Source organism: Bombus huntii, chromosome 3 (genome assembly GCF_024542735.1).
Source record: "Bombus huntii isolate Logan2020A chromosome 3, iyBomHunt1.1, whole genome shotgun sequence".
Taxonomy (NCBI): Eukaryota; Metazoa; Arthropoda; class Insecta; order Hymenoptera; family Apidae; genus Bombus; species Bombus huntii.
In genome coordinates, this window is record NC_066240.1 from 2,915,152 (window position 1) to 2,930,960 (window position 15,809).

General features: G+C 41.3%; 2 protein-coding genes across 4 annotated transcripts in view; one reads left to right on the plus strand and one right to left on the minus strand.

Annotated features, from left to right (window-relative positions):
• LOC126864268 (DNA ligase 3) overlaps positions 1–4,563 on the plus strand; it is a 27,153-nt gene extending 22,590 nt beyond the window's left edge. For 2 of the 3 annotated variants that reach the window (XM_050615438.1, XM_050615440.1), the window contains 12 exons: positions 39–118; positions 186–273; positions 352–429; positions 689–812; positions 1,025–1,095; positions 1,167–1,313; positions 1,384–1,884; positions 2,107–2,220; positions 2,300–2,391; positions 2,894–2,984; positions 3,604–3,775; positions 4,354–4,563. In XM_050615438.1, the coding sequence (XP_050471395.1) occupies positions 39–118; positions 186–273; positions 352–429; positions 689–812; positions 1,025–1,095; positions 1,167–1,313; positions 1,384–1,884; positions 2,107–2,220; positions 2,300–2,391; positions 2,894–2,984; positions 3,604–3,750 (1,533 nt within the window). In that variant the 3' untranslated portion in view covers positions 3,751–3,775; positions 4,354–4,563. The remainder of the gene's footprint in view (positions 1–38; positions 119–185; positions 274–351; positions 430–688; positions 813–1,024; positions 1,096–1,166; positions 1,314–1,383; positions 1,885–2,106; positions 2,221–2,299; positions 2,392–2,893; positions 2,985–3,603; positions 3,776–4,353) is intronic. The other variant, XM_050615439.1, reaches the window with a different exon arrangement.
• A 38-nt stretch (positions 4,564–4,601) lies between these two features.
• Positions 4,602–15,060, minus strand: LOC126864331 (prohormone-1). The gene is made up of 3 exons (XM_050615612.1): positions 14,894–15,060; positions 12,104–12,228; positions 4,602–5,390 (listed from the first exon to the last, which is right to left on the minus strand). The coding sequence occupies exons 2-3, from the start codon at positions 12,212–12,214 to the stop codon at positions 5,226–5,228; spliced, it is 276 nt and encodes a 91-aa protein (XP_050471569.1). The 5' UTR covers positions 12,215–12,228; positions 14,894–15,060; the 3' UTR covers positions 4,602–5,225.
• Positions 15,061–15,809: the final 749 nt, after the last annotated feature.

The window sequence follows — 15,809 nt, forward strand, 5'->3', positions numbered from 1 at the left end:
CTTATTCTTAAAATTCTATCTGTTGTTTCGTTTTCCAGAAAGCCGAATTCAAGGATGCCAATGCCTGCTTATTTGTCTTCGATTGTATCTATTATAACGGGGTTGTTTTGTTGCATAAGTAAGTCGAACGAATTTAATTCGTTTCCCTTCGGCTTAAAGTAATCGCAGTCTTTTGCTATGCGCAGATCCATGATGGAACGAAGACAAATTTTAAGAGAAAGTATGACGGAGATACCAAACAGGATAATGCTGTCGGAAATCAAGGAAGTCTATGTAAGTGATCGCATGATTTTCGATTTTTCGCTCAAAGACACAAGTGGAAAATTATAAAGCAGGAACAACCATTTACAGAAATCTCAAGACTTGGCAGAAATGATTGCCAGGGTTCTTAAAATGGGCCTCGAAGGATTGGTGCTTAAGGACATCCACGTACGTATCACATTGTAACCTTGTAAGTATGAAGATAGAACGTTTTCTTATAATGTGCGTAGCTGCTTTACCATCGTTTCTTGATTTACCATGGAGGAGAATTGCGTTCAAATAGCAATTTTCCTACCATGATTAATGATAATAGTTTATTATCTTTTTTATACTCTTATTGTCGATTCTTGGAGTTTCGTAACGTGTGTGTGATCGTAACTCGTGCGATAGTTGAGATGAAGCGATGCTAACGCGTGATTATTTACAGAGCAAATACGAGCCGGGTAAAAGACATTGGTTGAAGGTAAAAAAGGATTATTTATACGATGGTGCGATGGCCGATAGCGCAGATCTCGTTGTGCTTGGCGCATGGTACGGCACGGGAAACAAAGGTTTGTACCATCTGTTTGTTCTACGATGAATTTTCCTCTACCATATCTAGACTGCGAATATTTATGCAAATTCATGTTTTTATGAACATAACTAAAAGAACAGATTTTGTCACCTATCAAATATTAGAACAGTTACTATATTTTGAATAACCATGTCGTTTCGTACATTATTTCTATATTTAATTGTTCTTCTATGCGTTCCATATCTCTAGGCGGTATGATGTCGGTATTCCTGATGGGCTGCTACGACGAAGATCGTGGTAACTGGGTAACAGTAACAAAAGTAAGGAAACGTATACTGTGCAACAATAAGGAATTTCGAAAATTGTATTTGGAAATTGCTCGTACGCGCAGGTACACACCGGTCACGACGACGCGACCTTAGTCATGCTTCAGGATGAGCTCGATATGATAAAAATAAGTAAAGATCCGGCCAAAGTACCGTCCTGGTTGCGCGCCAATAAACCAATGATTCCTGACTTTGTCGCAAAGGATCCAAAGGTATTTGCTCGACTTGGTTTAATTGTCAACTGAAAGCAGGTGTATCGATATCTTCTCTTACGTATTTCAGAAACAGCCAGTGTGGGAAATAACGGGAGCAGAATTTACCAATCAAGGTGTTCACACAGCTGACGGTATTAGTATTAGATTTCCACGGGTAACGCGTATTCGTTCTGATAAAGATTGGTCTTCCGCTACTACTTTGAACGATTTGCGACGTCTTTTCAAGCAGAGTTCCGAGTCGATAGATCTTAGCCTTCTTTTGTCTTCGACCTCTGACCATAAGGAAGAAGGTGACGATAAGACAACCAGACAGGATACCTTACCAAATGCACAGGCGAAACAGGAAAGAAAATTAAAGTCTCCGTCGAAAAGAAACGACGATTTCAAATCGATCAAGAAGAATTCCTCTCCGTACAAGTCTCCCGCAAAATCAAAAGCCACCTCTAATCGTGTAAGAGCCGATACTAGCAAAAAAACGAACGAAAAAGTATGCGGCAGCGAAGGAACCAATGTCTCGGATCAAAAGGACGCGAAACAAGCAGAATTTTATGCTTTCGTAAATAACGATGTGTGTTTTCAACTTTATATCAATTAATGAGCAACTACTCTTACCTTATTTAAATAAGATTCACAAGCCAAAGTAGCTAACTGCATTTTGTTCAACTTTTAAAACTCTTGAAATTTTTGAAACTTTAGTACCAAGCTACAGTACTTCATTGATGCCAATTTCGTATAATTTGATACATTTTCGGCTGATTTATTCTAACTTACTGTACACGTTTATTTATAGTATATAGAATATTCTGCCATGGGAATTCCACTAAATTGGATCGAGGGACGAAAGCCAGAAAACGGACTTCCGTCGGATGCAAAGCCATTATGTAATCTAACAGATAACGAATTGGTACGTAATTTGCTTGTAAAATAAAACTTCATCTTTTAACGAAGATTGAAACGTAATAAAATTATTTTCTGATTGACAGACGTCTAAGAGTATTTTAAAGGGCGCGCCAGTCAGTTTAGCGTCAGGTTTTACAAAAAGCAAGGAAGAAGACATTCGCAAGTTACTCAAAACGTATCCTTTTACGCAACGTAGTTTTTTACGAGGGCTCCTTTTTTCATCGGTCCGTCTTTGGAATCAAACCGTCCACGAAATTATAGTTTGACTTGATCGGTCAGGTTGGATTACGTACCGCTACGACTTAAGGGACGATTTTTAATTACTTTGGGGTGGACGCAGAATCCACTGTGAAACGAGTTGCATTCCATAGAAAACTCACAGATAACACCTCGGAGAGAGGTAGAGTTAACAAGTAGCAGGGTAGGAAAATGGAACACGAGGTTCTCTTTTGTGTCTTAGCGCGGCTCATACTCCCCTGAGGCGGATTTAAAGTAGACGAGTCGCTTAACGACCGTATCGCGAGAAAGAAACCAAGTCGATTATCTTGTAGGGTCCCTCGCGAGAAACGGGTCGCGAATCGTTGCGGTCTTCTTAACGCCACCTTTCTAGTACAACTTTCAAGCGCAACCGTCAATCCAGTAGTAAACTTCCTTAAGCACTGTAAAATTCATTTTAGTCTCGGAGCCAAGGTGTTGAACGATCAGGAAAGATCCGCGGCCATGTACGTGGTTCATTCTTCCAAGGAGATTCCGTCATCCCTTGTGCGCGTAAGTATAACGGCTTTTGACGTTTTATGTTAACGTCTCCGGAGATGTTGCTCCGTTTAGGGCAATTTATCCAAACTAGCTCGACTGTTTCGAACGTTGCTTCGATAAATATTTCTACAGCGAACTACCGCGGTGTTTCTCGGCGGAAAACAAATTACAATTTCAATTACAATTACGATTTCATCATCGTTGGAAAGCGAAAGCTTCAAATCGTATCATCTTTCAGGAAAAAGAAAGATATCGTTTGGAACGCGTTTTGCCACTTTCCTGGCCAAACAGTGGAAAACTGGAAGCAGTGGGGGAAAGGGGAGTGTGTTTTCGATCGCGTGGTTAATGGACGAGTTTTAAATCGATCGAACGAGCAGGTTCTCGATAACGGAATTAAAGTTGGTTAACATAGCGGCACCATTACCGCGTACTAGCGTCGGCATTAAGCGGCTTCAGACTTGTGGAAGTTGTCGGTTCCGTTAACCGTAGGCGCCAATTGCTCGCGTCGCTTGCCACCGATAATCTTCCGTCGCCTGTCGAATATGATTTCCCCACATCCGCCAGCAAACACGAACGCTAATCTCGCAATCACGATGTTCCTTGCGTTCACTTTGATCCTTGCATTTTTCAGGAGTATGAGGACGTGTCAAAGAAGGCAAGACACGTAAGTGTCTCTTGGGTAGAGGCAGTTGTCTCGACGTGCGAAATTCAAGAAACGGAAGAGCATGCGGTAGAACTGATCGCCGATTACTGTTCTTGTCCCTGTTTACATCGGTGATGTGCAGGTTCTATTATTTTATACCGTGAGTCGTCTTTCTCGTTTTGTTCTCGTAGTTGCAAGTTGTTTGATATCGTAACTCGAACGAAACAAATTCGAAACCTTTGTTCTTTCCATCTGATTTACAATCATTCTTTATAATTCCATACATATGCATCGTCGATCATAAGCATCAGAACACCAGCTGATACGTAGTACAAATTGTATGCTTCTCGTTGTTTCTGTCTTCAAAGTATTTTATTATAAATCTGTTACTTTGTTCCTCGTATACGCGTCTTATAATATAAATAAAGGAAAATTTCCTATGGGTTTCTTAATATTTATGACCGATGGTGCATTTACTTAGCTTTTTGCATCTTATCGATATTCTGCACTGTGATGAAACCAGAGACTTGGTAACGATCTTAATTGCAAAGAAAGGGCACCTCCGACGATTGTATAATTATCGGAGACGCGAGTTGAGTAATTCACCAAAGAAACGTTTGAGGAGAATCTTAGTTTGTAGCAGAAATACCGCAGGAGATAAATCCGTATCGACTTACCTTTGACATATCCCTCTTTCGTTCCGCGTGGATGTCTATATTATTTGCTTTGCATTCGCAGGTTCTCGACATTCATTTGCTGCATCCGTATCAGCATGTAGTCTCTATTTTCGGATCGGTTTGGTGTCGCTCGGAATGGATCATTCTTGCGAAAAGATGCGACGAGTTTTATACGTTGGAATGAAATTGTAAATTTTTTATCAGCTATAATAATAAAGTTATAATGGCAGCTGTCAGGTGTATTCGGAATAAAGGAGTTATTGGAACCGAGCGTGACTCGTTTTATTATTCATTTTAGCTGGAGGGCGATTGCATACAACAGAAATAAATTCTTTATTGAACTTTCTCCATTAATGATTACAGCCACCGTGTTCATAAACGTAAAATTTGATTTACAAGAACGTAGCGATACATTCCGCTCCACCGTCGAACAACGAAATAAGTCGTAAAGTCTATTTACGTGGAATAAAAATGCGAGGTGGCCGATCGCTATATCGCGAGAATATATAATCTCGATAACATCTAATCTACCATTTTCTTTCTTAATATCGAATACAATGTATTGCGGAAACTCGGTGCTAATTTACATCCGCTACATTTCCAAGTCTTCTCCACGTGCGTTTCCCTTTTTAAATGAAATTCCATTGGACGATTCAAATTTCAAGCGCGATAGAAGAAACAAACGATTCGCTTCCTGCTAGAAATATGATTAGAGTTTTGGTATCATTGATATCCGAAGATCAGCGGAACCTGGATATGCGCGGATGTAAAGTTCGCAACTAGAATCGGGTTCGTGTTCGTCGAGCTACACTCGACTATTTAAAAGTTACCACTGGACAAGAGAGATATAGGCGGAGGAGAAGAAGAAAGAAGAAGAAGAAGAAGTAGAAGAAGAAGGAAGCACGATGGCGATTGTCGAGTTAGCTGGACGTTTTATTTGCCGAAGCAGGAGACCGCGTTGAAAGCGCACTGTTTCCAGTAGCTGCGTTTACGCTGGAGATCCCCGATGTCCAACTGATTCCGAAGCCGTTTCACGATTTGCTTCGTAAACAGGTAATTGATCAGAGCAGTCTCGATGCTTCCATCGTCGTCCACCAGCTGAAACACACGCTTTCGCCAGGTCTCGAAAAATCATACTCTTTATTCGAGTACATCGCGAACAGATCGAAGATTTATCGTCGATGTTGATACAAATTTCACGATTTTTCCGCCATACGAAAGAGACATTGAATTTTCGTTAAACGGAAGTTTATGATAGTCTTGCTGCTATGAATTTTTGCGGATATCGCGGTTAATGCGATATGTACACGTGAAATTTTTTTCCGACTATCTCGAGCAAACAGAGACGTCGAAAAGTTTGAAAAATAGCTTTATTACATGTATCGTACGCTAAATCTTCGTGTTCACTCTGCGTTCACGCTGCTCGGGATTAGGCGTACACGTGCATATTTTCCTGAATGCAAAAAAAAAGAAAAAAAAAGAAAAAAAAGGGAGAAAGGAAAAGGAAAGCACTCGATCACGTAACTAGCAATCTCGAAGGAAAAATGCTTCGTGTTATTGGAACGTTGTTGGACGCGTTAAACGTCGTTATTTCTAATATCTGACTTTCGCAGCATCGACTTTTTCAGAAAGACCAAAGCTACGTTTCGATGAACATCGATTATATGGGTCGTGCGAGCGAAACGAAACAAATTTCATTGGCCGTAATGGCGTGCATCGGAAGTCAAAAAAAAGAGGGAGAGCATCCTACCCCTGTGACGTCGTATTGACCCCGATATATTTCGCGATCTTTCGCGTTACCATCGGAAAAGCAACGTTAATGGATAATAATGCTATGAAAGCTAACGCGGTTTTATTTACGTTCAAAAGAATTTCGTGGCGTTAGAGAACATGGGGAAATCGTTTAAAAAATACACGTGGATAACGGTATGGCTTCGCTGAACACTATTTTTTTTCTCTCTCGTGCGGCTCTTTTTTTCCTTTTTTTAGTTGGGAAAATGTGCGCGAAATCAACGGAGCGTAAAGTCGTTGAAGCAGGATAACGCATGTATCCGATTCAGGATAGGCGGGATGCAAGTAAAACGCGATGGTTGTAGTCTGAATACGTAAGTAAATAAAGATATTTAAAAAGAATCGAGAGAGATAGCGTGGTAAGCGCGAATAGAGCGACAGAGAGGAGTTTAATAATCCGATGCCAAAGCGTTTCTCGTTTAAACGTTTGTGCGCGCTTCGAAAGATGAAATAGCAATTTGCAGGAGCGAATGATTAAAAATTAACGAACAAATGGAAAGAAAGAAGAACGCGTCTATCGCGGCAGGAGAGCGTTTAACTCGACGTTTATAAAGTTGTTGAATCAGCGTTCGCGACGGACGACCGGACGCTAAGTGAAATCGGATTGCCGTTACTGAGCTATCGATTATCGGATCAGCCGCAAATTTATCAGCCTTCCTTCGAACGAACCACCGTTCTTTATCGGTGCTTCTCTCCGTGACGGAGCTCGAAAAGTCGTGGCGGTCCGGCTTTGCACGAGCCGTTTGCGAGATTAGTCGTCGCGGGCGGAGACCGATTTTTAATATCCTGCGATTCCTTTGTAAGAACAGTTGGGCGAGACGTACGTCGACGGTCCGTCGGAAAAGATTCGCAAAGAGCTCCGTGTCGATTTCCAGCGACGAATATACGCGGCTCGTGAAACTCGTCTTCCTTTGGAAAAAATCCATCGAAGAAACGTATTAGGCGAGATACCGTCGTTCGAGCCTGAGCGAACTCCGACTGCGAGAAACGACATGGGAAGGGAATCGAAGAACGAGTGACTGTATTGTTCGAGTTCTTTTTGCACGGGATGGTCTCCTTTCGAGAAAAGTAAGGAATAAATTCCTATCGATGGAAGATGCCGTTATTTCGCGCGATATCTGCTCATCTCCGATGTTCATTTCCCCGTAACATACGTATGCTAATGTCGAGTTACGGGAAATTCCTCGTGCGATATAACTGCTTAAACGAATGAACCTGTTGTTGAACGAGGCATGGTGCGCGGTACGCGGTAGCTTATTTGCAATTCAAACGTGTAGATAAGAGTTACGCAACAGGACTTTGTGCGAGCGTCGCGTTTGTACTTTATACGATGGTCGTGGAAAGCCTGGATAAGGTAGCACGAATGAAACATCTTCGCGTAGTATTTTGATTTAATACCGATGTAATGCTTCGAAGATCTTCGCGTTTTCCGTTGTACATCCTACGTTCGAGATGAACATCAGCATCGCTGAATCCCGTAATGCTGCAAACTAAACCCTCGCGCGACGTATCCACGTCACTGTCGTTGTGATTTGTAACGGACGAACAAACGCTCGGTCCCCTAATCGAGTTTAAGAGTAATGTGTATAATTTCTAGGACAAGTTTCCTGGAACAACATGGCAAACTGCTGCACGTTTATAGGACGAGAGAAAAGAGCAAGGTCCCGATACATCGACAAACGTAATTTCGTTTCGCTTGGCAATTAGCTTTGTAATCCGTTGCAAAGGACATACGGTTCTTTTTTCGTTTCTCCGCACGCTTCTATCCTAACGATCCTCTTGTACTTGCAGCGGAGGAGAAATTTAATTTGTCGCTTTGAAATAGTAGCCAGTAGTAAGGGCATATTGAAATCTTAAGCTGCAGTCGTTCGTTTGGAAACGTTTAACAAAAGTCGCGTTTAACAGCGCGAATATTTCTTTTCTCCGTCGACGGAGATTAGTTTTCTCCAGGGAATCGACGTTCTTTAACTCGTGCGAATCGTACTTGTAGTTTATCTAAGCCCGTTCAAATCTTGAAACTCGACCGATGGTTCGATCGAATTTAATCCGAGTATCTATAAACGTCCGATCGTTTAGCTGTCATCGCGACGGACAAGGATGTACGTTGTGAAAGGTGCAATTGGTATTATTAAACCGTAAATTCGATCGAGCCACGTCGAAATTGTAAGACGGGATTACGAGACGCCGCACAAGTTTGTAACATTTACGCCAGTTACGGAGATCGAGAATTCTTCCGTGTATAGTAAATACGCAGATATCTGGAAAGAAATTGCCGAGCGAATAACGAGCCTATCACGAATAATCGTTTGTCTCGTATCGTTTTCTAAAAATGGAAGATATTTTCCGTACACCGACAACGCGGAGTAATAATAATTACGCGTAATATACGCACGCGATATATTATTTTTTTATAAGGAACAACCGCTTCATGCCCACTTTTACGTTCTTATTCGGCTACTGTACACAGACTGTTACCGAACTGGCGATAGAAACCGAAAGAAGATTATCGTGAGTGGAAAAAACAAGTCGAAAATATGGAATAAAATTCGTTCAAACGGCACTTCGTTTTTCAAGAAATCCAGTTTCAAGATTTGTCAAATGTACTTAAATTTGGCTAACAGACTAGATACGAGTAGACAACGAGCAGAAGGTTATTCTACATGCGAGAAGGAGTGAAATATATAAAATGAAATATCGAAGAAAATAAATTTTGATCGTTAAACACATTAGAAAGTCAAATTTACTTTTCTCGAGAAGGAAATGAAAAAATGTTATCCTACGTCCTTCGATTCTTTTCACACGTGGAACAATCTTCTGTCACTTATTTACTCCTGTTCAGCCAGGTTTTAGCCAGGTTCGAGCATACTTGACAAATTTACGAACTCGATTTTCTCGATAACGAAGCCCCCTAGGAAAAACGTCGCTCCACGTTTCCCATTTATTTTCTCGCGTAGATTCTCCTCCTCGTCGTATGTACCAGCAGTTCGGGAACATCTTGTATATGAGTTATAATCTCGCCTAATATGTAGCTATTTCTTGTTGTTGGAATTCCGGACGACGACGTGCCTTGAAACTATGCGACTGTGCCGTGGTAAGCGGCTTTGTCTTTGACCATCCTGAGGACGCGCACGATTAAACCGTATCTGTGGAGTATCAGAGATAGCGTTAATTGCGCACTTAACGTCGTTTGTGTTCGAACCTGCGTGGTAACATTAACCGGTGGAAATTCCGAATTAATAGAATCCGGAATTAAAATTGCCATTACAGCCACGTCACGGTACAATCACGTTCTTCGATACACGCGCCTATATATAATCCGTCGCTTTGGGATCGAAGGAAACGGGGAAAATCGAAACGATTGGAAAAAGTTGAGCGCGAGGAACTATCGCGAAGAAACTAAGTAGTTTCACAGCTAACAAACGCATCTCTGTCATGGCAAGACGCGACCGACTCGACAGTTTGCACAGCCTTGGAAACGAAACTAACGCGACATTTCGCGAAACGGTTATAAATAAATTGAATTTGTCAAGCAGTCGCTTACACGCTGGAATAGGGACCGAGCAACAGGTTTCTCGCTTCCTTTTCAACCACTAGCGTTTTCCACCTATTCTGCCCTACCCATGTTTCTCGTCCGATTATCCTTTTCATTTCGGATGGCTCGACGTTGCCGTTCTTATATTCACCAACTCGCTCACGCTCGATAAAAGTTACGTCAGCAGATCTGAGTCGCGAAATTGCATTATGTTTCATTGAAATCCGGGTTACAGTAGCTCACGGATGTATTCCAACACTTTTAGAAACCTTTTATCCATTAGAAAGCATTTTCAAATCTCACTAGTAACGTAACGAGACGCGGCTATCGCGATTGTATCGGTGGAATTTGAGATATTTAGTGGAAGTATTTAATTAATTAAGGTAATCGTGCAGTCAATTATTCGTTATATTAATAACCTACGATATTTAGTATTACGATATTACGTAGAAGCTACGATATACTAATTTTTTTTATAACTAACGATAAGCGTATGTTTTGCAGCAAATGTCTTGTAGCTTGCATATGTATTTTCGAATTGGTACTCAAATACTACTATGAACACTAATGTTTCGTTATAGCGACAGCAAAGGTTCGAAAGCTTTCGTACTATTTCGAATATATTCGGCGAAGATTTTTCCGGTGCGAATTCGAATATTTCCGTGAACCACTGCAACTACTCGCAGATTTCAAATTAGAAGTAATCGACTTTGATCTGAATTTGGTCGGATTGTGAAACCGGAAACTTAGCTCGAAGTAAACTAGGATAAAGGTTTCGAAGAGTAACGCGTTTTAGTCTCCGACATCGTTCGGAAATTGTGGAAATTTCATTATCGATCGTTGAGTGAACCTTTCGTTGGTCAAGGATAGGACCGATTATTAACATTCTCTTGGAGCCCCCTGGAAATATCGAATATATCGAATACGTGGAGGGTAACACTTGGCATAATAAGAGGAGTCCTTCGTATTGAAAAAAGGACGGTTTGCTGTCACTGTCGCTATCCGTGTGCCTGGTGTGCGAAACGAGTATGCGACAGAACGGTATTCATTTGTATTGACGCGCGTGACTGTAATATAAATCGTTGCCTCTTTACCAAGCTACATCTTCTCTCTTTTGTACGATCTCCCCATGAGGAAATTGTTTGCTCGGTGTAAAATTCTCATTTCCTATTTATGATAATTATTTACAAAACGGACGACCTCGGTGCTTTCAACGAGCTTGAAACATGTTATCAGAATCAACATTTTGTACGATCTTTCTCTATACACGTTACCATCGTTCGCTCGGATGTAATAATCAAGCGCAAGATATTCGCAAAAAGTTTCCGATCAATTTACGGTACCGTTACGCTTCGTTCTGGAATATAGCACAGCCTAACGCATTTTCGACAATCGTTTCCAACTCGATTCGGAAAGAAAAATCAATGGATTAGGTTTGGGTCAGATAATGAATTAGTATTCCGCCGTTGTGAAGCGGCCAATAAAGCTACTAGGAAATAAGTTCAGGTATTGAATAATAAAACAGATAAAATTCATATATTAAGTTTTATATTGTATTATTATTATTCGAAGCTGGAAACGCTTTTAGTCATGATATTGAAAAAAGTGACTGTTCGATGATCAAAATTATACGGTCGACGAAACAGAAACTTTTGCGAATATCTCGGAAACTAAAGCCGAGCGACGGTAACACGTAGAGGAAGAGATTGTCCACGATATTGACTTTGATAACATATTTGCTTTGTAAATAATTATCCTAATTATTTATTTATTTATTATCAGGGACAAATAGGCTAACCACGATATCGCGATGTGAAAGTTGCGTGTACCGATTACTCGATCGCATTTGTCTGATTAATCGACGAAGAAATTAATTTGGAAGCGGAGAGAAGCCGCTGTTAAATGATACAGTGAAATAGTTTCAAAGTGCGGTTAACCGATCGAAGTGCGTCATTCGTCGACCGCAAATAACGTCGCGTTCATGGCAAAATCGTGAGAAAAAAAGAAGGAAAGGGAGGAGAAGAAATGGAAGAGTACGGTGGTGCGACTTGAAAGGAATATAAAAAGCTGAAAGCGAACGCGCAAAACCGATTGACACGTCGTACGTGCAAATTTAAGTCTTCGGATAGGACTTTTTTGTTCTGTTCCATATTTTTTGTACGGCATCGAAACGAGTTCCAGGGGAGCGTTGCCGTCCTTCTCGCGGATAAAATCGAGGACAACGCAAGGTGAGAGGGTAACGAGGCACATTTGTCATCGCTCGAGTGTCGCAGCGAGTACGGACGCGGTATTCTCTCGTCTAGCGTGAGGTTGCAGCTTGTTATAAACGATATTTTCTTTCATTTATGCATCTCTATTTTAAAAACAAGTTTACGTGATTAGTTAGCAAGCTAACAAGCAAGACCGATCGCGATCACCGATAAAAACATCAATTATACCGGGCGTGCATCATTTTTTCTTTTCGTAGGGGGCGGATTTTGTTACTTACGTCTACCTCGTTTAAAAGTCTCTCCTTGTCAGCGGCTGGAAGGGCTATCGACAAGTCGATCAACACCATCAGGACCATGGCCAGAAATATGACAGTTCGTAGCGACGGCATGATATATCTCTGTCCTGCAACAAAAACCTGGTTAATCCGGCTAATTGAAAGGACTATAGTTGTTGCAAGTATTAAATCAAACGCTTCTAACGATCGACTCGTTAACGACTATTTTCTCCAACACGTAGCCAAAGTTAACGCCGATCTTGATTGACCTTTCGAACAGTTTAAACAGATATCGTTTGAAGATCGATAATAAAGCTACGATATCGGACGGAAGAAAATTTCCAAGCTATACGAAGAAAGTACAAATGTCGTTTGTCGATGCACGTTGTGGAAGAAAAGCTCTATGGCGCTTTACTCTATGAAAATCATATGTTTATCGCGAATCGAAGAATCTGGCGATGACGCGAACCTATTTCTGTTAATAAGAAGCAACGATGCATACGCCGTCGAACTTTTCTCGATACGTATGACGATAGCGTGCAAGTAACGAGCGTTCGTATCACCCCATAGGAAGCTCTAGAAGTATCTAACGACGGCTTCGTATGTTGATTACGTTTCAGAAAATCGAACGATTGCATCTTCGACAACGTCGAAGGGTCAAAGGCTCGTCGATACGCCAGGTGATTTAAAATCCCGATCAAAGACAGTGTTCGACTGCCGTGGAAGCGCCTTTTATAAAATTAAAATCAACGTCTGGTCTATTTTCGCAACGTTCCCAACGACCGATCGGTGAAGAATATACACACATACATATGTATAATAATTCTAAATTAATTCCTTTTTCTGAATGCGAGCAACGCGATTTTTCTCCAAAGTAGAATTTTATACCGTGAAAATGGAGAACGCGTTTTTCCACAGCCTTATCTGTTAGAAAATGTTTCTACCAACGTGGAGCGGCGGTAGCTCTGTCAAGGACGATCATCCATCTTACGTGCGTAAGAAGAAGAACATCTTCTATTTCGTAGTAATTTATTTAGGGGAAACAAGCAAGATAAAGACGGTGGAGTTTATATGGCAGCGAGTTTTGATTGGTAAAACGAATGAGATCGATCGTTGATGGAATATTTTACTCGGTGTCAAAATAGGTTGGTCAGAAAACCACTGTCAGTTGGTTTTATTTATTTGGGCCTGACAAGGGAGACGCTTTCGTCGGTACAGCCGACAGTTCGATTCTGCTTGATGAGCACCGACAGCCGCTCTAACTGTCGTTGACAGAACGATAACTCAACGGAGGAAATATCGAGAGTGATACGGTGCCTCCGTTTAAAAATACTCGCGCTGCTGAGTGAAGTATCGTGATGCGATTTGCGCGATTAATTAAATATCGAAATACCGATCGGAATGTCTAGAGATACACAGGATGCCCTATTTTCATCTGTAAGTACAATTCGGGGAAGAAGTAGCTTAATGTATATAAAGGTCAGCGTTATTCTTTAAATAGAATCATAGAATTTTGAATGCATCAAACGATCCATTTCAGTATTCTCTGTAAAAAAGTAAATCTATCTATGTCGAAAAACTATTAGTCTAGCAGGTATACCGTATCTTATTTTATAAAGCTTTTATGAAACGTGTCTACGAAAAAGAAGGGAAATAGATGCAAAAGTTAACGACTTGCGACTTTTCTCTATCTACGGAAAAACTAATTACACCAAGATCACGTTTCGAATATATATATATATATATATATATATATATATATACGCATATATATGTCGAGCGATTTTAACGGAATATATAACGACGCTCCGTTCTTTCTTCAAATTTGTTGCATCGTTTCGTATCGAATTCGCGTGCGTTGCCGTAGAAAGAAAGTAAAAGACGAGAACAATGAGATCCGATAATTACGTGCTTGTTGCAACGAGTTAGGAAACGTTGGAGAGTACCGTTTGTTTTCGGAGACAAGACAAGGCAATGACGGGTAATTGCACTCCTCCCTGGGCAACAGGTTTTCCTCGACTCCGTCTAATGCGTGAATTACAGAAACGAACGCTTCGAACTTTACGATATCTTCGGGAAAAGTGCCTTTCCGCGCCTGATTATTTCTTAGAGCTTTCGAAGCTCCGTACTCCGAGATATTGGAAATTTCAAAGGCATTCGTGCTCTTTTTCAAACCAACTGAATAGATCGCTCCACTTTAGGCGCGATCGGATGAAATGACTCAGTCTGCGAGACTACAATAGAGCGAAATGGAACGTTTGTACACATTGTTAGAGAAAAACGTTTGTAATATTCCGAATGAACCATTACGCGTAGTGACGGGCATTTCACGATAATTTTCATTCAAGTGTCAAAGGCATTATAGCAGTTGTAGGTGGGCGAACGTAATCGCGATTGTTTCGGAATAAATTATTGTGCCGTCAATAAGTTACGTAAAACGTTTTAAGCGCGACTTCCATTACACGCGGTCTTCTATTTTCGCGATTATGCCAAAGGAATCACGACTCACCGATTTTGAATTGATCCAACAAAGATGAGGTGTACGATAGACTAACGAAACGTAACGGTCGAGGTAACTGAGACGAATGAAACGATGCGACACGAAATTCAAACTTCCAACATGCAGAATTTTCAAAACGCATCTGGTCGAAGAATTACGTTATTTAAATCCGATCGCGTGAAACACGTATCGTTATCTGTACGTATGAAGCGTGACAAAAGAAGAAAAAAAGAGTAACAGCGATTGGGCGACGATTGATGAAAATTAAAAGGACGAATGAAAAAGTAAAGTACCTTGTGGAAGCAGTTCCGGAAATTCGAGATGCGATTCGAGGGTAGTCGGTGTCAGTGGGGCGGTTGTTTTTGGTGAGCAGCTGCGAGAATCGGTGCTTCAGCGGCAGAGTGACTGAGCTTGCAAGCACGCGACCACTTTATATCCGACACAGGGACTGGGTCGGCGGCGTTGGTGGTGGAAACGCTGGGGGTGGAAAACCCACCCCGAGCCACTCTTTCGACGATCACGCGTTCCACCGACGATTCGACGATATTTCGACGCCTGTACAGCAGCTTTTCGAAGCTCCGTCCCACAGGACACCTACCTGTTCCCCACGACACCCATCCTTCCCCCACCCTAGCCTACTCACCGTACCAGGTTACACGGATTAAAGGATTAATTCGATGAATGCACGATTCGCGAAGTAATTCCCTCCCTTTCTCGCAAGCTCGCTCCGCAAGAATCTACTAATCGCGGCAAAACAAAAGAGAAGGTATTTTTGAACGTAAAAAGGCCATTTATTAAAATACCGGCTTATCAAAGCACTTTGATTCTTTGCGTTAACCGTTTCTTATACTTTACTCTAGCGGAAGGGAACGTTGTTCAAAGGAAGAGCAAGGAGAAATGTTGGTTGTTCGCAGTCGAGCACCGATATGACGTGCAAACCATTGTCTCGATTCTCAAAAGAGACCACAAAGTAAAGAACGATCGGCAAAATATATCGTGCTTTCACTTTCGAATAACTTTAGAGCATATTTCACTATCGTTGACTAACCGTTTCGAGCGATACATTTCATGAGACCAACGAAACTTGAGAAGCTAGTATCGCTTCGACGCGGCAAACTTTAGCGTAGTGGCCTTTTCGTTTCGGATGTTATAAGTTTGAAAACTCCACACTCGAAGATTTTGGGTAAATTCTTGTTGAAACAAATTCAA